The 24,039-nt window shown below is 43.9% G+C and overlaps 1 protein-coding gene across 1 annotated transcript in view; it reads right to left on the reverse strand.

The window, feature by feature from the left end:
• Window positions 1-688: 688 nt before the first annotated feature.
• The window catches only part of TBXAS1 (thromboxane A synthase 1), a 335,034-nt gene continuing 311,683 nt past the window's right edge, over window positions 689-24,039 (reverse strand). Inside the window, exons 11-14 of the mRNA XM_024211589.1 lie at window positions 12,743-12,831; window positions 5,208-5,345; window positions 1,734-1,896; window positions 689-905 (exon numbers count right to left, since the gene is read on the reverse strand). Of these exons, the coding sequence (XP_024067357.1) occupies window positions 831-905; window positions 1,734-1,896; window positions 5,208-5,345; window positions 12,743-12,831 (465 nt within the window). The 3' untranslated portion in view covers window positions 689-830. The remainder of the gene's footprint in view (window positions 906-1,733; window positions 1,897-5,207; window positions 5,346-12,742; window positions 12,832-24,039) is intronic.

Here is a 24,039-nt window from a genome sequence, read left to right on the forward strand (position 1 = left end):
GCATTTCAGTTGGCACTACTCTTGGTCAGCTCATTGGGTCAAAGGAAATGAAGGAGGCTGCAAAATTTAATAGCAGTCTACAACATTCTTTGGTCTGGTCCTGCTTATAGGAACTTAAGTGCTGTACAGACATTTACCATTATTTTTAAATCCATTGTAACAAAAGTTAGATAATAATACTAGCATATTTCTTCCAAATGTCTCAAAGAGCTTTACAAAAGGTGAGTAAGCATTATCTTCATTTGACAGATACAGTGAGGTTAGGCTGTCTGCTCAAGATCAGTCAATGGCAGAGTTCAGAGTAGGACCCAGGTGTCCTGATTCCTAGTCCTTGCTGTTACCACTACATATGTTGCCCTTCAGAGTTTATTGAGACTGGGATTTAAAGGTCTGTTGTTAAAAGGTGTTAGCTAACGAGCTATCATTCAACATATTATAGAAATCTACTGAAGGTGAGGAAGTGCAGACTGCTAAGATTGTCACATTGGAGCCTGGACAAACTCCCATGTAGATGTAAAATGAAGTGGGTCCTGCTATGACCACTAAGGCTGATGAAAAGTGGGAGGCTTTTTCAGAGACTATTCACAGTAATGTGCTTGGGTAAAACTTTCCAAAGTACTTAAGTCCCATTTTCAAAAGTGACTTAGGAGCCTGAGTCTCACTGAAAGTCAGCAGGATTTTGGCCCACACATTTAAAGTCCCATTGACTTTCAATGAGATTTAGGCTCTCAAATCACTTAAGTACTTTTGAAAATGTTACCCCCAATCTATCAGTGAGCCACTGAGCAATGGATCACCTCCTTGGAGGCTTTCAGAATGGGGTTTTTGCTCTATCGAGGTACTATCTTAACATAGACTCCGTTTTTTGGTGCTAATGACGATACAGATGTCAACTGCAAAGGAATCTGAAAAAGAGAAAATAAATGACATATTTTATACATTTACTCTTTCACACACTGTGTGCACGTGCGTGTAAAAGATTCACAAGTACAAATTGATGATGTTTTCAGTTTCCTTTATGAGATTAACTCATACAGACGTTGTGGAAGTTGTAAAATGTCCTTTTTACAGCCAGTTGTTGGCAGTATAATGGTAAAAATAATTTATACCTAGAGGGTTAGACAATGGATGTCCAGGTATCTTACAAATCTAAATAAAATAAACTGCAGTAAGCTCTAGAGCTATTAAATGTACAGTAGGTGCACACACAGAAGTACCAGCATACTCTGATAAACACACTGGTGTAAATTGACATAGACTATTTACACCAGCGGAGGATCTGGGCTGTAGGCTCTGGTTTATAAAGTTTGTTTTATTTGCTAAACGATAAATCAAATTATATTTTGATTAAAGTACAGGTCTGTCGCATCTTACGCGCATTTAACATGCGCGATTTCAGCTTTACGCGGTCGGCAAAAACAAAAAAAAGAGAAAAAAATACCAATTTTAATACTGTACCTGTAGTGCGGGCGATTCTGCCCGCCATTCAACTCAATGTAATTTTGACTATACGCGGTTTTCGCTTTATGCACTGACAGCAGAACGTAACCCCAGCGTAAGATGAGACAGACCTGTAATGTGATTCAGGACTGCTGCCACTTCTATTATACACATGTGCCTGTTAGTTTTTTCCCATGACTGCACTATGACACACCACTGGCCCTCTATAGAACAGTCTGTCAGTTTACAAGAGAGTTTACAGGTGTAGTCCATAAGTTGCCATATATACAAACCTGGGTCTCGGGACTGGTTTCAAATCTGAACTTCTGCAAGATCCGGAGCAGGGTCATCTTGATCTCCAGCAAAGCCATCCTCATGCCAATGCAGCTGCGAGGTCCTGCCCCAAACGGGAGGTATGCAAAGGGATGCTGCTGCAGTTTGGCCTCCGCTGTGAACCTGCAAGGTGGGTAAATTGGAAACCAGCTCAAGAAACGGTTTTCATACTGATGTGATTTTCTACTCCCATCTTGAGAGAGCTGGATTTAAATTGGTCTCGGTAAACAATTCTCAAGGGGACCGTTAGCAAATTCTTCTCTAAACTAAAACGTCCTTTGTCAATGAGTAGTTCTCCCAGCAGGACAAACAGACTTTCTTTTTCATTTTTAAAAGTCCGTCTTTAATGAACTACCCTCACTAAACACTCATTATCTGAGGAAACTACAGAACACTAATTCAGGGGTTATAGCAACCCAGACCCTATGCATAAACTAATGGCGAAATTACTGCCTGCATATGCCAAGAGCAAACTAATGAACCCTGATCTAGAATGAGCAAGAATGCTGCCTCTGCATTGCAAAAGCAATGTAAAGTGACAGAGCCTGCCTGGGATTCTCTTCAGGACGGACAATGAGAAAAACAGGAATATGAAAGCAGGGATCTGATTGGCTGAGGAAGAAGGCTCTTATTGCACAGATGTATCCCACTGTTTTATGTGTGCTCCATCCATAGAGGACGTAGGGGATTTAGGTTTTTAGCTCAAACTGAAGGCAGGCATGCTCTTAATTCTGGAGGTGCCCAGTTCAATCGCTAGTGAGGACTAAGGTGGCAGTCATCCAGAAGAGGACAGGGTAGCTAATTCTTTTAAAATACCTAATAAAAACATTGGCAATACATATTAGAAAAAAGGCACAATTTTTTAACTGCGAGGAGGAGTGACCTTTGGAACAAACTACCAAGGGATGTGGTGGAAACTCTATCCCTTGTAGTCTAGCCTTCCAGAAAAGCAGCCAGTCTGGCTTTGGAGTTTTAGCCAGACAAGGGATTAGGCTCAGTGCACTCAGCAATCCAGCTGAAATCTAGGGCCTTCTGCCCTTAAAATCTATGAACATTCTAGAAAAGCAACAACATTTCAAGAGGTGCTATTGTACTAGATATCTGCTCTTACTGGGCCAGGCCAGCAAGAACTGCCCTAATGCCAGCTACATACCTGTAAGGGCACTTGCACGGGGGCAAGGGGGGGGGGAGGGGGGGGAGCAACAAGCCTCCCCTCCACTTGCATACCCCGTGCAAGGAACCAGCCACAGTTGCAGCCCATGCACTTGGGTCTGGAAAGGTCCAGAGAAAGGCAATGAACACAGTAGGACTTAAATATGCTGAGAGCTTTTGAAGGCTATTTCAAGACACAGATTTCCTGGAAAGGAAAATCATCATGTGCTGTTTGTATTAATGGTAGCACCTAAAGGCCTCAAAGAGAGAGTGGGACCCTACTGTCTTAAGCACTGTACAAACACATAGTAAGAGACACCTCCTGCCTCAGGACAGAAAGGACTTGATCGAGATATTCAGAATTATGCCATGTGTAGTGAAAACTGGCCAGTCTCTCCATTTTTAGTATGTCCCATAATACAAGACTAAGGGCAATAAATTTAGAGCTAATAAATTCTTCTTCATGCAACATAATCAGTCTGAGGATGGTTCATGAGCAGAAGGTCAGAGAAAAATACCGGAGTTGGATTATTATTTTTTTGGAGAGCGAGCGAGAGGCCTAATTTTATGACCACTAACAATACTGGCAACCTATGCAAACTAAGGTGAGTCTATGGGTAATTGTACCTCCTGCTTCAGGAAGAGGTGAAGAAAGACATTTGCCTCAGCTTCACTATGCACAGCACTGCACATCTGGTCGAGTGCATTATAGTTCTCATCTCCCAAACACTTTAAAGCACTGCTTACTGAACACTTCCAGAAGCTGGGGTAGATTATATGGTCCAATGGTCAATGGAAGACCCAGACATGACATCTGCCACTAGAAAGATCATTGCCACATTTCTCATCTGTCCCTGAGAATACAACACAAATGCTCCCTTCTCCTGAAAGAAGGTTTAATAGGCAGCAGCTTTAAAACAAACAAACACAGTCAACCTGTGGAACTCTTCGCCAGAGGATGTTGTGAAGGCCAAGACTATAACAGGGTTCAAAAGAGAACTAGATAAATTCATGGAGGATAGGTGCATCAGTGGCTATTAGCCAACATGGGCAGGGATCTGTCCTTAGTCTTTGTTTGCCAGAAGCTGGGAATGGGCGACAGGGGATGGATCACTTGATGATTACCTGTTCTGTTCATTCCCTCTGGGGCACCTGGCATTGACCACTGTCGGAAGACAGGATACTGGGCTAGATGGACTTTTGGTCTAACCGAGTGTGGCCATTCTAATGTTCTGACCCCAGTGCTGCCCCTTTTTATGGGCTAAGACATAGAAAACAGACAACTAGTATACAGGATGGACTGTTCCAAGAGGATTCCTCTATACAAACTCACTTATATGTACAGTTACATTAGTCCTTCAGAGCTAGTCTTAGAATGTCTGCATCACACCCAGTGTGTTTGAGAGGCTAGCACTTTGTATTCGACCTTTCACAAGATGGCAACTTGAGATGTGGGTCTTAGCAGCTGTGTCCACTAAGCAAAACTGTGCTTCTACATAGTATTGGATCTGCAGTAATTCCAAGTGCACTTTTTGTCTGCTAACCTCTGCAGCTGCAGGATAGTCTCTTCTCCATGCAGTTGTTATACAAGCAGAACACAGTTAAGACCCAGTTTGAAAGTGAGAAAAGCTTTACATGAAAGTCTGTCCTGCAAGCAGGATGAAGAACTTGGAATCCTATCCTGCTCCCCTTAAGACAAAACTCCCATTGGCTTCAGGTACAGGATTAAGTACCTAGCAGCACACCCAGACTGTTCCAAGATCTCAGACAGAAAGGCTGCTCTGAAACAGCCATGGGCTGGAGGAGAATTCTGGGTAATTACATGCAAATGAATACAATGGGTAGCCTATTTTTCTTCAGAATTTCTATATCCAGGAGTGGCCAAAGTAGCAGCATTTGAACAGGAACAGGTTATACCCATGCCAGGTAGGCAACCACAGACATTGCTTCTTATTTAAGTCTCATCTACCAGTACCCAACTACTTTGGTGGAGGTGATGCTGGATATGGTGTCTATCCACTCCATGTTAACAGCTGATTGCTGGGGCTGTGTTGGGTTCAGGAATTATGCAGCAAAGGGGGTTGCTTGGTGTGTTCATTTGAATATCCACACACTGAATGCACTTCCAGTGCATGGGATCGGCATCCTGGGAGCAAAGTGCTTACACACATAGGGTTCTTTTTTATTAGCCACACAGGAAACAGCATATAAGGCAGGACTTTGTTCTAAATGGTCTAAATAAGGACAATGGTACAAGAGATGATGAGCATTATCCCACATACCTCTCAGGGATGAATTTCTCAGGTTCTGGCCAGAACTCAGGGTTATAATGTAGAGGTCCAACTGCAATTTCTATTACAGCGCCAGCTGGAATATGCTGTCCCATCACTACGCAGTCCTTCAATGTCTCCCGAGTAAACCTGCAACAGTTAAATGTCACCAACCCCAAATGAGTAAGAATAAAAGTACAAAGGCAGGGTGTTGAAAGCAGCCATAGAATAAGTCATCTCTGTTAGTCTTACAATTATAAGGGAAGTAAGATGGTGGTTGTGACGTTGCACTCTAGAATATTTTCATAAAATCATATAATGAGTGTGAATATAATGTAACTGGAATATGCTTCATGCAAAAGGTTTCTTGTAAGGTATCATTACAAAGCTTATAATCTACTGAGTATGTTCACCCTATTTGTATAACTGTATCACTCTTGTATCTGAAACTAGGAATACGAAATATAACTCTGAGGGCCTATTATAATTATGCAAAGTGTGGGCCATTAATGATAGTTTGGAATCTTGATGGCTCCCATTAACCAGGACCATTGTCTGTAGATGGCTCTGTTTTACTGGTAAGTTTTCGTGTGTGCTGGCAAGTGGGTAATGAAGTCTTATAGTGACATGTTATCATGTCACCTGAACTGGAATCCATCTTTAACTTGGTGCTTTTTCATTTAGTAGGAGGGTTGGGAACCCAGAGAGGGACAAAGGATTCCCGCCTTATGCAAAAGATATATAAGTGGGTGGAACAGAACAAAGGGGCTGCAATCATGAGAAATCCCCTAGCTACCACCTGAGCTGGAACAAGGGCTGTACCGGGGAAAGGATTGTGCCCAGACTAGGAAGGCGTCCAGTCTGTGATGGAAGCTTATTGAAACATCTGAGGGTGAGGTTTTATCTGTATTCAGTTTTCTTACTGTATTAGGCATAGACTTGCATGTTTTATTTTATTGTGCTTGGTAATTCACTTTGTTCTGTTTGTTACTACTTGGAACCACTTAAACCCTACTTTTTGTATTTAATAAAATCACTTTTTACTTATTAATTAACCCAGAGTATGTATTAATATCTGGGGGGGGGCAGGAAACAGCTGTGCATATCTCTCTATCAGTGTTATAGAGGGTGAACAATTTACGAGTTTACCCTGTATAAGCTTTATACAGGGTAAAACGGATTTATTTGGGGTTTGGACCCCATTTGGAGTTGGGCATCTGAGTGTTAAAGACAGGAACACTTCTTAAGCTGCTTTCAGTTAAGCTTGCAGACTGTGGGATGTGGTTCAGACCTGGGTCTGTGTTTGTGGCTGGCAAGCGTGTCTGGCACAACCAGGCAGGGTTCTGGAGTCCCAAGCTGGCAGTAGTAGTCTTGGCACATCAGTTGGCAGCCGCAAGGGGGTTTCTGTGATCCAACCCGTCACAGTGGTCACTGGTAGATAAGCAGAGCAGCAGTTGCTTGCCGCACAAAGGGTGTTTACAATCATCTTCACCATAAAAATAGAGAGCATGGACTTTTCGGGGAACTGCAAATGAAATATGGATCCTTGCAGCGCCAGACTTCATCCATCCCAAATTGGTAACTGTTGCTGCTATAGGTGGGTCTGGTAGCACTATTATTAAGGTTACCTGACATTTCCCATTATTAGACCCTGTTTTCACTTGCTTATAACTTTGTCAAACTTTCCATTTGGACTCTAATTTCCCATGCCAGGCATCTGCCTCAAGCTGAAATTTTTGAAAATGTCAGCCAAAATAGTTCCATTGTTTCTGAGAAGGAGGCTAAGGGGAAAATATATTGTTTTGCCCACGTTAAAAAATCCTGGTGACGTTTTCTTTGGGAAGTGCTAGCATCCCCATATTCTGGAGCAGGGACTGAAATTTGGGAAAGGTTGCCCTTCGTATCAGGGCTGTATTGCTGCTGTCTTTGTGAAAATTGGCCAAGTTATAAGCCTTTGAAAAACTGCAGTTTGCATATGCTCAGTAGAGACTTGCTAGAGTTTAATAGCTAAAAATCTCCAAAGATTCTGTCTGCACTGGGCATGCTACCGCCCAGGCCTGAGCAGGACTTTTTCTGCAATTGTAGCTGAGCTGCTGCAGGCTGGCTCCAGACACTAACTGAGAACAGGGAGCATATCTCTCCGGTGCTCTCAATGCCCCCCTGTTGCGCTCAGGCAATGAGTGGGAGGAAACATCCTGATTTGAAAGCAGAGGGGATAAAAACTAGACCAGGGGAGGGGATGCAGAGGTGAGGGGAGCAGAGTGAGACAAGGAACCTGGAGGGGTGGGGGTGCCTGGTACTGGAGGTTGGTGGACACGAAAGGGGGAGATGGAAACTTGAACTAGGGGTAGAGAGATTGGGAACTGGCTGGGCAAGCAGACTGGGACTGGCAGCAAAATGGGGGAGATCGATCAAATGAAGATTTAGGGACAGAGATTGGGACTGGCTGTGCAAGGAGATGGAATCAGTGGGGTGGAGGGGACAGATCTGATGAGGAGCCAAGATGTGGGGGAAAGAGACTGTCCCAATGGGACTGGACAAGGAGCCTGAGAACAGAGACTGAGAACCAGTGGGGATGGCAAATGTGGTTGAAGGGAGAGGTAGGAAGTGGAGGCCAAGGGGGCTGGGAGACCGAGCAGAGGAGGAAGTAGTGAACTGGTACTGTCTGGGCAAGAAGACTGGGGACTAGGAGGTGGGAGGGCATGGGAGAAAGTGGGAATGGGTGGGGAAGGAGACTGGAAGGGGGGGGTGGTGGGGGAGTGGAATGGAGACTCCAGAGGGGAAAACTATGATTGGTTGGGCAAGGAGAGTGGGATTTGGATAAGAACCTGAACTGGCTGGGTAAGGAGAAAGGAATTGGGACTGGGGAGGGAACAGGAATGGGGAAGAGAGAGGACTGGGGAGGGAACAGGGCAGAAGGGATCAAGATTGGGGGGAAATGGACAGAAGAGTCTTTGCCCACAAGAACACACTGCCCTCCAGAGCCTGGGACGGAGCCAAACATTCCATTCTGAGCCTCACCATTCCTCTGTTGTCAGCAAATATCTATGAAACCCACCAGCAAAATGTCTCACCTCCCTCTAGTGCTGGTCCACAGACAGAATGGCAACCTACTACTGCTATCAACCAGTTACTCAGTTCAGGAGGCAGAGGTCTGAGCAGTGGATAGGGTTGCCAACCCTCCCGGTTTCGCCGGGAGTCTTCCGGAATCAGGCCTTATCTCCCAGGGGCTACTGAAGCCAAACCGGGGGATTTTAGGTACTAAAAGTCCAGTGGCACAGTGGGGCTAAGGCAGGCTCCCCATGTGCCCCAAGTGCTGACTTTGCAGCTCCCAGGGGCCGAAGGGACATGCTGGCCGCTTCTGGGAGCAGCGCGGGGCCAGGGCAGGCAGGGAGCTGCACCACCACCCGGGAGCTGTCCCAGGTAAGCGCCTCTCAGCTGAAGCCTGCACTCCACACCTTCTCCTGCACCCCAACCCCCTGCCTCAGGCTGATCCTGGAGCCCCCTCCCACACTCCGACCCCTCGGCCCCATCCCAGAGCCTGCAACCCCTACCACACCCCAACCCTCTGCCCCAGCCTGGTGAAAGTGAGTGAGGGTGGGGGAAGGCGAGCGATGGAGGGAGGGGAGATAGAGTGAGTGGGGCGGGGCCTCAGAGAAGGGGCGGGGCAGGAGGCGTGGTAAAGGTGTTTGGGTTTGTGTGATTAGACAGCTGGCAACCCTAACAGTGGATCCAAAGGTTCCAGCAATGATGATGGTCCATGTGGGTATCAGTATGATGCTAAATGATGGAATTTCTGGGTGGAGTTTTTTTTTTCAGTTTGCTTTTTTATAACCATAGGAAATTACTCGTAGAAAAAATTAATGCTGCAAAATCAAAAGTCAGGAAATCCAGTATTAAGGTGCCTGTGCAACCTTAATTCTGCCTCCTTATGCATATGAATTATGATACAACAGGGGTCCCCAACGCAGTGCCCGTGGGCACCATGGCGCCCGCTGTAGCATCTATGTGCGCCCGCCTACTAGCCGCTGGAAAAGCAGCCGCCGAGAAGGGTAACGTCAAGAAGCGTCGCTGCCGAAATGCCGCTGATTTTCAGCGGCATTTCGGCGGCGACGCTTGTTGGTGTTGCCGCTTCTCGGCGGCATTTCGGCGGCTGCTTGTCCGGTGGCCACGCTCCTCGGCGCCTAGTCGTCAGGCACCCGCCACACTGAAAAGGTTGGGGAAGGACCACTGTGATACAACCTATAGGGGCTGGGACTAGGGGTGTGGAGGGTGCTGCAGCACCCCCTGACTTGAAGAGGTTTCCATCATATACAGGGTTTACAGTTTGGTTCAATGGCTCTCAGCACCCCCACTATACAAATTGTTCCAGCGCCCCGATACAGCCTTTCATTAATGATGCCATAGTACTTTTTTCACAGGACCCTTGCCCTCATTCTTTGGAAATGAATTGGGGTTGTGTGAAGGAGGCTGTTGTCTGTAAGATGCCTCTGTTGCGGTAGCTAGAAGATGTGTAGTGAATGAGACAGGGGATTGCAGGAAGAGAAAGGATGATCTTATGGGTAAGGCAGTTGAGTGATGCTCTGGAGAACTGGATTCTATCCCTGCCTCTGCCACAGAGTTCCTTCCTGATTCTGGACAAGTCCCTTATACCAAACTTTTCAGAGTTGGTCACTAATTGTTATGTTCCTTATTTTCTGGGTACCCAACCTGATACCCTGGGGTCTGATTTCCAGAAGTGCTGAGCACTCAGCTGCAACTGCAGTCAATAGGGGAGCTGGGCTTGAACACAAAGTGCTGTGTAATGCTAAGCACGCTGAAAAAATCACTCAGGCACCCCAAATTAATGGACACTTTTAAGCTTAATCTCTTTGTGCTTCAGTTCCCCCATCTGTAAAATGGGGACAATACCACTCCCTCACCTCACAGGGGTGTTGCGAAAATAAATTAATTAATGTCTGTGACTCTCTCGGCTATATAGTGATGAGCTCATAGAAAAACCCAGGAGGGAATTAATAATTCTGTTTTCAGAGCACAGTTTGAATAATGTGCAGTAAATGAGACCTGGGGCCGCCCACTGAATGATGAGGAATGAAAGAAAAGATTGAATAGCTGCTCACTAAGTGAGCACCGTCCATCCTGTGCACCAAATGAGGCAGGGGTCCTGTGGAAAAAATAGCATGTGGTCACATCAGTAGAGACTATCATAAGGGGGCCAGATTAAAGCTTAACTTAATTCTGGCATTTCCTAACTTTTGAGAGCTTGACTTTGCAACTCTTCATAATGTTCTTTTAAGGGAGGTTTTTATGAGTAATTTAATGTTTCTATTACCATAGCAGCTAGAGGCCCCAGCTCCTATTGTGCATTGTTATCACCTGATGGCTGTTTGGTATCCTACATGTTAAATTAGCGTGATGGTCTCCTTTCATTAGCCACTGGAAATCACAGAAACTGCTACCAGAACTGTTAGAGAGAAAGGATGGTCTTTTAGTTAAAGCGCTAGCCTCGCACTCGAGATCGGGGTTTAATTCCTGGTTTTGTTACAAACTTCTTGCGTCACCTTGCACAAGCCACGTAGGTGCTTTTGCAAATTTTTACCCTAAGTGACTCAGATGTCTAAGTCCAATTGAATTTCAAGCAATAAAAGATGAAGGGTAAAAAATTCAAAAGCACCTAGGTGCCTAAATCATGTGTGAAAATGAGACTTAGGTGCTTTTGAAAATTTTATCCTTCATCTTTCAGTGCCTCAATTTCCCAAGTGTAAAATGGGGATAATACGTCTTTTCTCTCATCCTTCGTCTGTTTTGTCCAGTTAGTGTGCAGGCTTTTCAAATTAAAGACTCTTTCTTACTATATGTGTGAACGGTGCCAAGCAAAACAGGGCCCTGATCTTGATTGGGGGCCTGTAGGTGGTACAGTAATACAAATAATAATATATCAACAGTCTCAGCAGAAACCAAAGACTGCATGGACTCTGGAGGCCGAACTGTTATCTCATCCATAAAAAGTGCTTTCTCCAGATCAGTAGTGACCTCATGACTGGGGTACTATCTATGATTACTGCTGCCTGCCCTATAGCTATGTAGTGAATAAATGGAAGATTCCAGTCTCTAGGACTGACACTTTGGCACTATTCACAGCATTATGTTCTCTCTCACACAAAATTAAATAAAATAGATAACTAAGAACCAAAGCCTTGAAAAAAATATTGTCAAGTCCTCCCTTTTGCTGAAAAGTGAATAGGATGTTGGTGAAAGGTACTGGACCACCAGCTCTGCAGAATGAAGTTCTCTATTTATTCAGATTGTTTTTAAATTTCTCTCACTCGTGGTAGTAAAATTATTTTATTTGCTATTGAATTTTCACTATTTCTTTGTATTCTGGAATACAGCACTATTCTTGTCTTATGTAACTGGCATCTTTGCAATGCACTGGGCCTTAGATAGAGATCGGGAACAACCACAAATGACACCAATGGGAGCTTCAGAATAACTTCCTTCTCTTCTAATTCTGTTTCCCATCTGACAAACATTGATTGTTTCCCAGTGTTTCAGAGTTGAAATTCAAATGTCCCTGATGGTTAATAGGCACAGGAACTTCCATTTATATACCACGGATTTCAGAGTAAAATGTTGTCGTTTATGAGCAAGCATAATTAACCCTTATAACCCTGTGCAACTCCACAGAAAATCTTGGAAGATCCTACCCTTATCTTGGGGGTAAGTAAAAGAGGGGTTAATATTCAGATATTCTATTTTAAGGTACTTGTTACCGTAGAGTGGGATTTTCCAAAGTGCTCAGCATTGGCCTAACTCTACTCCCACTGAAATAAAGGGGAGCTTTACCATTGACTTCAATAGAAGCAGAGTTAGGTGAATGCTAGTTTGCTTTTGAAAATCCCACCCTGAGAGCTGAGACTTGTGTTCTGTTACAGTTTTGTGATCTTACACAGTTTGCTAATTTCTTTATTCCCCTCCACCTTTTTGAAATGAACACGTCTAAGCTCCCTGGGAAAATATTTTAGTATCAGCTAAGGAAAATTTCTAATACTCACTGGATGGGGGCACTAGAGTTAGCTGTAACGGTATAATATAGTATTAGGGCAGAATGTTAGCACATAGTACAATTCATGTTTTTGAATACAGCAAGGGACATGCACAATCTTCAGAAGATCGGGGGTTTAATGGGGTGACTGGTCTACTCAGCCAGTAGGCTATGCAAATTCTGTACTCAGATCTCTGAAGCGGACCAAAGAAGAACCATCTAACTTCCTAAGGCTAGTCTGCTTCAAAGATACTGCTTCCCCTGGGCTTGGGGGACCCGAAGAACAGTGAAAAGAGACTCCAGCTGGCTTTGAAAAGGGTGCATTAAGTAGACCAACTTTAGCCAGTCTTCTTCATTCATTTGGCCCCATTGTATCTCTCAAGTGCCCGAGCAGTACTGATAGCTTAGCTACATGGAGGCCAAGAGCATGGGGCTTCCAAACAGATTTCCACTGTATTTATCTAATGATGTACTCTCTAGGAGCTAGAGGGGAAAGGTATACCTGAATGCAGGTGGGTACATGCGCAGTGTCTCTGCAATCACCATATCCAGGTAAGGGAGCTCTTGGACATTTTGGTAGTCAGGGACATCCTGGGAAAAAGGAAGAAAGAGATAATTAAGCGCTGGAAACTGCTGGAGCTGCAGGCTGTGGAGGAGCTACCTTGGAGACTACTGACCAATGCATCCTGGAACGGTGCTCTGTGGTGAGTTTCTCCATGGCAAGGTTGTGGCATTTGAGGGTGGGCCCACAGTGTGCCCAGTGGGATTTTTACCACAAAATTCTTCACAGTGGCAACAACTTGTGCTATTCCAATGGACCCTAGTAGTGAATGGGGGGAGGGGGAGAATTCTGTTTTCTCCCATGGTGATCTCTTGTGCAAACCCAGTTTATTTGTTCTTTGTGTAGCAGACCTTGATTTGGGCCTAATTTACATAACCCTGAAAGTATACATTCAGTTGATAGAAAGCATCATATAAACAAACACGACTCTGGCCCCGATGAATTTACATTTTACAAAGGAGCCAACAGGGACAATAATAGAATAAACAAATAAAGCTCCAGCCCTACAACAGAGAGAGAGGGAACATTTCTCTCACCATTTCCTGTCTTGGAAAACTCACGGAGATCGTACGTGTTATTATTCAGTTCTGTCAGCAGAGGGCAGAGAAAGTACATCTAAAAAGATCCCCAGTAAAGCTGAGTACTGTACAGTTTAAATTAAGGGATCTCCTTGTCTCTTCTAAAATCTGACATGGAGTGCATTGGCAAGAGGCACTTACGCCAGGCTAGACTAAAACTGTGAAGATTTGGGGCCTCTGAGGTTCACAACAGGGACTGGATTCTGTCCATTCTTCATTTACTACATCAGCTTTCATATATAATGCATATTTTATTGAATTTTCATGTGAAAAATGTATGTTACACTCTAAAAATACTAAGCAGAGAACAATTCCAGATGGTATGCAGACAATATGTACAATAAAATGAGAATGCCTGGCCAGGTTAGAACATCCCCTTTATTCAGAGCTAAGACAGCACTGTGCCACTTCAGATTTTCCAAGGGCTGTACAAACTCTGACGGATCCTTCTATGAGGGAGATAAGTTCTATTACACTCTTTTTTCAGAAGGGAAATAGAGGCAGAGAGGCTATGTCAGTTATTCAAATCCACACCGGGCCCAAATAGGGCTACCACTCTTCTCTTATGTTAAAGGCTGTCTCATCTCTAGTCAATACAATATGCATTTTGTCCCTTACTTCAGCAATAATCATTTATTGTTATTATATCTATTACTATAGTGCCAACAGCCTCAAAACAAGTCTGGGGCCCCATTGTGCTAGGTGCTGTGCAAACAGACAGTAAGTGCTGACAGTTTAAATAGACAAGACGAACAAAGGAGGGGCAGGAAGGAATATTATTAGCTCCATTTTGCAGACAAATAATTGAGGCCCAGAGAGATTAAGTGACTTGCCCAAGATCACACGGGAAAGTCTGTGGCAGAGCCTGGAAATGAACTCAGATCTCCTGAGTCCAAATTCAGTGCCTTCACCACAAGATCATCCTGCCTCTCTGTGATTATGCAAAGAAGTCTACACTTTGATGCACATATATTTAAGGCCCTTTGTTTTGTGTTTACCAATTTTTAATGAAAAATTCCCAGGTTTTACAAAAGCTAATATTTGTTTTTTTACTGATTATCTCCCAAATTTCGGATGCTATTTCAAATAGCCTCAGTTCCTTTAGGGAATTAGCAGTTTAGCAAACAAAATAAAGCAACACAAACAGACGATTTTCCATGGAAGAAAATTGGTTTTGTTTACGTAAGAAAGAAGAGCCAGGGCAATAGCAGTAGAGTGTGAGCTCAACTTTCACTTGCACCTCAGTGAATTCATATGTCAGATGCTACATAATTGTTGGCATTTCCATGCTTCTAACTTCAAAGTAGCTGAACTTACTTCAGCAGCTGTGCGCACGGTCTGATCTTGGACCGGGTGTCGTCCCCAACGCCAAACATCCCTATTTAGGAGGGACATTCCTGATATATTTTTAACAAAATATTTTCCATTTGTTTTTCGACTCCCTCTCTCAAAAAAACGTTTAGCCCACTGCATTTCAAAGGCATTGAAATATGCTTTTCTCTCCAGATATCCTTAATGGCCGCTTTCAAATATTGGCAGGTATGTCTGAGAGGGTGGTAGGTTGTCATGCTAAGATGTCACTTGAAGCCCCTGTGTAGCACATCTGTACATTGAATGTTACTCAGTGCTGGGTATGTTTTAGTCCAGAAATAGCTTTCTTTTTGGAGAATGCAGGAAAAAAGGAGGCACCACACTGCATGTAATAAAACACCAGACATTTTAATGTTGTGACCATTGTCTTACACAAAGATTTACGTCAATAGTTTTCACAGTGTTTTTATATCTTTTCCTTACTAACTTAGAAATGAGTGTAATCCATTGAGGTATTTTTGGACGTGTTTCACTGGCTTATTTTTCAGGTTTATGGGCAACACATTCCTCCATCATCTCTCCCTTGGGCTTTTCAACCCTTTTTCTGTGACCAGAAAGTGCCTAACTTGCCAGACACTGAAGAAGTAAGCAAGATGGTCTTCTGGATAGGGTAGCAACTTCAGGCTTGGTCACAAGCTTCCTGTATGACCTCAGGACCTCAGGCAAGTCATTTCATCTACCCTGTGCTTCAGTTCCCCATCAGTAAAATGGGGATGGTTCTTCCCTACCTTACAGAGCTGTTGTGAGGATAAAGTTCATGAATGATTGCAAAGGGGTCAGACAATACAGTGCTGAGGGCCATGTAAATAGATAACACATTTTGGGCACTAATGCAATCTAAGCTCCGGATGCTGAAAGCTGTTCCACTCACGCAGACTTCTGCATGGAGCTCCACTCTCTGCACCTTCAGTGGAGCTCCACGTGGGCACAGGAGTCTGCATGTGCAGATCAACTTGTGGACTGAGGGTCTTTAACAGATGTGCACTTATCCCCATACCCTCAGTCTGACTTTAGATTGGAAGATCCTCAGGGTAGGGCCTGAAACTTATTTCTTTTTGGAAAGCATATTGAGTGCTACTAGAAGAAAGTAAATTCCTAAATAAATCTCTTCCTAATGGCAATCCAAACATGCAGTAAGCATAGCGGTAGGACTCCTAAATACTAGTGAAAACAAATAGACTCCTTACACATAGATCAGCTGTTCTAGTCTGTGGAAAAGTGGATACAGTGCGAAAAATTGGAAAAAACAAAATGAAAGGGAATTTAGCACTGGTTTAAGAAACTGGATTAACAGCAGTGGAAACTCAAGTCTTCTCTTTGTCTACACAAGCACAGCAGATGCCATACAAATTTCTCACGCTGCCCTACCACTGTGTCTCCATCATGACTTGGAAGGACCTCTCTAGCAGTGAGAGGGTAATTCAGTCACCAGGATTCATTCAGTATTTGTCCTCTCTGTTGAGAAGACAAATAAGGGGCCAGTTAGTGCCTACTGTGTTTTTATGAGCTATATCCATTGGGAACTGTTGGCTACATCCGTAGCTCGTGTAAATCACTGTAGCTCCATGACTTACTACATGTGCATGTGCACACACACTAAGATATACATACATACATCTATTTATAGTATTTATTATTATTGTATGTATTGTATATAGTATTTTATTGTATAATTATTTATGTACAGATATATCCGGGTTAACCAAACTTTGCAACACCGGGGAGCACAATGACAGTTTCTCAGATGCTCACCTATAGCTGGCACTTAGTCAGACTCTGTTGGCCCAAAGCTAAGGGCCCTCTACTGGCAATGCCATTTTGCCAGACTATAGAAGATCAAATCTGGGTACAGTCTGTGAACAATGCCCCTCAGCTGGTCTTAACTGTCATGACAATACTTGGGGTAGAAAGCAAGAACTAAAATCAGATAGAATTTTATGCAACAAAATATACAGAGTGAATTGCATCAGGAATTGAATTGGAAGCCTGTGAAGACTCCAGAGGCCACAGATAATATATTCCTTATAACTAACACTGCTGAGTAACTTGCCAGTCTCCTTCTGCTGCAGCTTTGGAGGAGCCCAGAAGGGTAGTCCCAACAATCCAAATTTGAGGTCACCGGAGCATGCATGACTATGGTGAGGTTCACATCAGAGAGATCAGGTCACGTATCTAATAAAATGGTGGTTCTGTCCACCAGCACTAACTGTGAATCCAGCAGTAAATGGCTAGGGAAGCGCTTCCAAACAGCAAATCTACCTGACAAAGGGTGGACACACTTCACAGTAATGGGAGCAAATGCTGCCCTTGCATGGGCTGTGCATGTTTCTCCTGCCACGCAGCAACCCCTCCATCTTGTCTGGAATGAATTTGAGCCATCTTATGTTCACCCAAACTCCTCTCTTGGTCAGGCCCTGGGACAGCCAGGAGACTGCACCATCTGGGTCAGACCAAATCGCTTTACCATCCCCCCAATAAATGCTGGACAGGAGGGGGACAGAAATTCGGGTACGTAAACAATAAGCCAGTGTCAACCTCAAGCACCTCTCAGAAAGGAGAGAGCAAAATTGCTGCAGAGCAACCCTATCCACCTCAGCCAAGGTCCACAAATAAATGAACAACATTTCTTGATCATATGGCTCAAAGGCTGTTAATAGATCAAAGAATCAGCTTGGGCACTTGACCTTTGCTCACTGCTAGGAGCAGATAATCCCTCAACACTACCAGAATTGCCTGTGTGCCATACCCAGACTGATAGGGGCCAAAGAAACCCGAGAACACCAGATAATGTTAGAGCTGCCCCTCTACAACCTTTTTAATAACCTTATCAAGACAGGCGTGGCTAGAGAAGAGCCATGGCACTTAGTGTGCATATCAATGAATGAAGACAGCCTAAGCCTAACAACTGCTTGCTTGATGGAAGCAGCTCGACTCTCGTTAGATTTTAGTAGCCACACTGAAGTACTTGAATGTCTGTTAAGTTCTACACCAAAGCACTCCTACAACATTCAGTGTCTCAGGGAGTGAAACTGGGGGTGACTTGACCAGGGAAGACAGCAAACTCAGATCTGCCACCTTGGAGTTGGCTTGTACAGAAAGAATTCAATCAATAGTGTTTGCTACAGGCAACAGAAACTTCCTCATAGCAAGAGATGTTTGATTTTGTTTCCCAGTGGATACAGTCGGGATTCAACATGCTGTCACCCATCCGGAAAAACTCAGCAGCTCTACATGGATACTATTGTGGGAGGAGAAAAAACAAATTATTTGCCTTCATTACAACTACAGCATAGGGTTAAAAAACTCTATGCAGGAGCCAAAGTGATTCAGAGTGTAATGACTGCCACAAGTATTCTTGCCTCCATCCAATACATTTAATCTGTCATAGGACATATGATTTCAGGCTGGACTTCCGATTTATGCTATGATTTAGTTACAGAGGTTTTAAAGTCAAAATCAGTCACAACAAAATGCAAAGCATTAAAAAAAGTGAATGAAGACATAAGAATGGCTATACTGGAGCAGAGCAATGATCCATACAGACCAGTATCCTGTCTTCCAACAGAGGCTGGTGCCAGATGCTTCAGAGGGAGTGAACAGGCAATTATCAAGTGATCCATCCCCTGTCGTCCAGTCCCAGCTTCTAGCTTTTACCCTTATACATATTTAGACCTTCTTATGGTCAATTACACCTCAGTAAGGGGGTAAGTGTGAGCTGGTGTAATTTACACTCCAAGGAGCTAGAAGAAGGTTTAAAAAGGTGTAGATGAAAGTAAGCTGTAGCCTACTGTAACTCACACCTTCTTACACTCTTGTTTTAGTTGCTTTCCTTGCTATGCCCCTCTCTTCTTGTTCATTGTCACACGAGTTACACCGGCATAGGCCTACTCAGGTGCACATTCAGTGGACCAAATTCAGAGGTGATGTGTTATATAAGTTATACACTGACAAGTGAGCAGGGCCGGTGCAAGGATGTTTCGCGCCCTAGGCGAAACTTCCACCTTGCGCCATACCCCCTCCCCGAGCCCTGCGGCAGCTCCCCACCCCCTGAGGCGCCCCCCCTGTGGCAGCTCCCCATCCCCCCTGCCCTGAGGCGCCCCCCCCCCTGGCAGCTCCCCCCCCCGCCCAGGGAGCCGTGCGGCAGCTCCCCACCCCAGCTCACCTCTGCTCCGCCCCCTCCCTGAGCACGCCATCGCTGCTCCACTTCTCCCGCCTCCCAGGCTTGCAGCGCCAATCAGCAAGCCTGGGAGGGAGAGAAGCAGAGCGGGGCGGCGTGCTCAGGGGAAGAGGCGGAGCAGAGGTGAGCTGGGGCGGGGAGTTCCCCTGCGTGCCGCCCTCCCCCCTTACTTGCTGCAGGCGGCCCTCCCCACACGCCTCTGCCCCAGCTCCCTCCATCTAAATGCCGCCGCCGACCGGGGCGGCCGAGGATCCGGCCGCTGCGGTCGCCGCCGAAGAAAATGCGCCCCCCAAATGCTAGCGCCCTAGGCGACTGCCTAGGTCGCCTAATAGGTTGCACCGGCCCTGCAAGTGAGTGGGTGTCTAAAAGCCAAATTCTCTCAGCTACACAGGTGTAAATCCACTAAAGTCCTGCAGTTGCATTGGTATAAGTGTAAGGAAAAACTGGCCCTAAGTAAGTGTTTATATGACAGTCCAGTGGGAGTCTAAGTTGGTGTGACAATCCTGATAAAGAAGCCAGAAGAAGGTGTAAATTTACAGCAGCTTTGACTCCATCTGGTGTCAATTAGGCCTTCCTCGGACTCAAAAACTCCAGTTCTTGATGGAGGACAGACAAGAGTTACCTACAGCAGGCTGCCTTTGTACTGTACGAAAAGGTCATCGCAGCCTGATAGTTCAAATGGAAATATTCAATGACATACAATGATTTTTCTGTAACAGAAAAACAAACACATATGCATGCATCCCTAACAAAAACAGGCAGAAATTCCTAAACACCTAGTTTACCATCCATACCTATGGGTGAATGAATGCAGAATAAAGTACAATCTAAAGTAAGCAGAAGAGAGAGTCTTTAGGTTGGTTTATTCTACTGCAGGTCAGAGGCAGGTTACAAACCAACAGAGGAGAAAGAAATTCTGTAAACCAATTCTGGCTTCAACCACACAGGAACTTCTGGAGGCACCAGCCTCCTGGTTTGAAGGACAGATTTTCTTGGGCATAAGTACTCCCCCATATACTAAGCCAGAATAACCAAATTTGAGAGGGAGAGATAAAGGAAGGTTCTGCTGTTTCTGGATTCTTCCATAGCCATGGAGGAGGTGGCAGAATTTGGCCCTTGTTGTATAAGGACCTTATTATAACTGGAGAGTGCCCAATCAGGTGGGTTTTAGAATTTGTCCTCTGTCCATTGGCATTTTTTTAAGTTGGGGGGTGGGGGAGGGAGAATAGTTCTTTTCCATAAACTGTTTCCTTTACTCCGAGAAAAACTGTTGAATTCCAGCTAGCTGAACATTTGAGACAACCATTGGCCATTACGCTTGTAGTGGGTCAGTGTGACAGAGTACAGGGATAGCCTATTTCTGGCATCCTTTAAACATTCTCACACAACCTGGGAAGTTACTTCAGTTCTCTCCCTAGGCTTGCCTCAATCTGCAGAGATTAAGAGTCACTCGCTAAGCTTGTCTGACACTATCAAAATTTCTACTTGGGTGGCAGAAATTCTGAATGGTGAAGTATCCCAGCAGGAGGGAGGCAGGGAGGAACTAAAACAGGAGAAAGGACTGCCAGAGGTCCAAAAGTCTCGATGAGAGAATTATAAAACTGGGGTAGGTCTTTCTGAAGGGCATGTCACTAGTCCAAAGCATATTAAGTACTGTACTTCATGCAGGATTTAATCTTTCCTGCCATGCAAGTGTTCCTCGGTGGTTACTAGAATAAAGAGGAGGGTTTTTCTCCCCTTCTCTCAGCAGACATTCACCGTGTCACATAAGAGCCAGATGATTAAATTAAATAATTCCTCTTCCAGCTGCTATTTTCTGTATGGAGGTGACTGTGCTTTAAATTAGGGTCCTGGATGTAAAGGACCTGTGTGTTTAGTTTAATCAAATGTTCATTTCCTCACATTTATGTTTATGTTAAAAGGGATCAGTGTGAATTTCCATGCTACAAATAGAGACCATGACGTGGGTTGGTCCAACCCCAATCTTTCCTCATATTTGTGGCTTTGCATGCTGTACAGCTCTATGGACTGAAAGATAACATTGCCCCATGCATGCAGCATGATGAAACATGCCATAGAGTGAACAGTCCAACTTTTAAGGAGAACTGAAATGCTTTTTTTTTTTAAATAAAAAAAGTTGGTAAATCACCCTACTGTAGATTCCAAATTATGGGCCTGATCCAGTGACTTCCATGGGAGACTTTCCATTGCTGCATCAGACTTTTGTGAATTAGTAGGTAGGCAACCAGTAAAAAACTATTGTAAGGTTCCCCATCACTCAGTGTAATTATGATTCACGTTGACAAAGCTAGGGCAGTTTTCATGCTATGTCACAGGTATGTAGTACCTGAGGCCTCCAAAGCCCCTTACAACCATTAAGTGAGGTACAATAACAAATGTTAAATAATAACACTTTGAAAACCTCAGGTGGAAGATATTACAGAAATACACAGTGTTTAACAAACATTAATTAGTTAATAATCCTCCCTCATTTGAGGTTCTGCAGGTAAATATCCCCATGTACAGATGGGAAAAGAGTGGGATGCAGTAAGGTTGAGGCTAATATTTTCCAACTTGACCGTCTAAGTCCATATTTAAACACCTAAATAAGTGGCCTGATTTTCAAAGGCATTGAGCAGCCAGAGCTCCCATTGACTTCAAAGACCTACTCGTGTGACTAAAGCAGGCAGAACTCGGCCATGAATGTGTAGCCTTAAAATGATATAAAATAATAATAGTGCTTAGCACTTACATACATCTGAAACGCAAACAGAAAAGGTCTTTGTTTGTTTTTTTAGCTAAAAAGACGCTAAGTCAGGGCTTTGTGTTTGTCTTTGCAGAGGTCATGATGCCACAAATACCTAAGGCAAAGCAGGGAGCTGCATGCTTTTCAGCATTTCAGGCATCTCTTGATACAGACCCTGAACCCAGTGCCTAGCAGGAATGTAAGGGCTTGATCCTGCTCCCATTGAAGTCAATGGGAAAACTCCCAGTAACCTCTACAGTGCAGGTTCAGGGCCCCAAAGAGGAAATGATTTTCAAATATATTGTTTTAAAACATAATAAATTAAATTACTACTGAGATGTGCACATACCAGAACTGAGTAGTGTAAGTGCCCAATCTTATCACTGTAACCCTTGTCCTTCCCCTTTCCCCTCACACTGGCCCTAATGCAAGAAAGGGGTCCTATTCAAGTAAGCACTAGCTTGTGCTTTCCCGAATAAGGGTCATTTTTTATTACTCTCATTTGTTGCTCATTTCTTAAATGGGACTGTTTAGATTTTCAGGGAATGGATCATGTCAGATCTAGAGCTTGTCAAAAACTATTAGACAAAAACAAATTTTTGACACAATGTGGGAAAATCTCCATTTCTGCTGAAATTTTTCAGGGTTTCATTGAAAATCTGAAAAATCCAGTAAAACATTTTTTTTTGGAAGTTTGAATGTGGTAAATAAAATTCATTTCCTAATCAGCTCTAGTCAGATCTTTTTATTTGCTCTAGAAAGCACCTGCTGTATGTCATATCAATAATAAAATAATTTAGGATTTATCAGTATTGATTAGAATTGACTGTACTTAAAAGAACTTTTGCATCCTCTTCCTCCATCCCAGAGAGGATCCTTTACAGTAATTGTTAACCAGTTCAAAAACCACCCCCAAGTCCCACTGAGAATTCAGTCACAGGGTTTGGTGTGACAAGCCCTGCTAGATACTTGTATAAACATGGCTACAGCACAGCCCAACAGAGGTCTGCTTGAGGAGTTCTTCTCTTTTCCCCCTGCTCTGACTCAGACCCATACGGGTATGGAGAAAGCACTCTGATTTCCCTAATCTTCTTCACACTTGGATTTAGTGAAGCCCTAATGGTGCCACATTCAGCACTTCTTGTGTCTGCGCTTTCCTCGGCCTTGCTACTTGTTTTCTCTTTCTGTAGAAACATGGAATGGCTGTCCCTCTGTTTATGATTTAACTTGTCCAATGCCTGTCTGCCCCAACTGCACATCTTAACTACCCATAAGAGGGGAGAAAAGTTGAGAATTGTGTCTTTCTGGAAGATACATACATAAAAGTGTAGAAAAAGAGATTTAAAAAGATTAAACTCATGGAGCCAGATTCTCAGCTGATGTAATTTGGCACAGCGTCACTGAAGTCAATGAAGCAACATCCGATTTACGCCAGCTGAGGATCTGGGATATAAAGTGCAGTTCTAATTGAGAAAGTGAGTATGGAAATTGAACCCTTTTACTCAGCGGGTTGTTCATATTCAGTCACAGCTGCTGACTAGTTACTAAAAATGAGTTTTCTTTCTTTTTTTGTTTTTTAACCATATCAGTCCTGCAGAGCTAAAGAAATTGCGGGAGAGTGAGCTAGATTATATTCTGGCTCATGCATCATGCTAACTAGGTTCCAATGGGACTGCACAGGTGTAACAGAGGACAGAATTTGGCACAGGAAATCTTTTTTTACCGGTGATTGTGCAGAAGCAGAAAGAATCCATCTTAACTCTCAGATCTTAGGGTGGGTTTACATGGCTAGCAGTTAGAATGCTCTATCATGATCTGAGGGGTTTTTGGTGAGGAACAAGATGGAGCACTGCATATTGAGACTGTGTAGTTTCTCTGTACAAAGTCTGTGCAGTAAAGACAAAGGCAGCTACCAATATTTACAGTTCTACCAACCCCAGTTGTTCAAACATCATGAGTCAGGTCCCAAATTTAATGACATTGGCTTTAAAATCACAAGATTTTAAAAACAATACATTCTGAGTTCTTTTTAGTTCCCTCCTGGCATTTGAGCCAGCGTTCATGTTTATCTCTGGAATCATGAGAGCTAGAAACTTAATTCACCAGAGCTTAGGGATTTAAGAAAAAACACCAAATATCACAAGACTTGCGATAAAATTGCAAGAGATGGCAACACTAGGGTCACATTTGGTCTTCCCTTTGGCCGCCTGGTTCTGAAGCAGTCAGATAGCATCACATGGACCTTTTACAATGTGTAAGGGACCTGGAACTTAAAATGAATGATAACTACAAAAGTTGATCCCCCATCCTACCCCATTCCTCAAAATAGAGACTATTTTGTACAAGACATTTGGGTCAGGATTTT

The sequence above is a fragment of the Terrapene carolina genome, unplaced genomic scaffold, assembly GCF_002925995.2.
Source record: "Terrapene carolina triunguis isolate 2854851 unplaced genomic scaffold, T_m_triunguis-2.0 Scaffold247, whole genome shotgun sequence".
In the NCBI taxonomy this organism is placed as follows: Eukaryota; Metazoa; Chordata; order Testudines; family Emydidae; genus Terrapene; species Terrapene triunguis.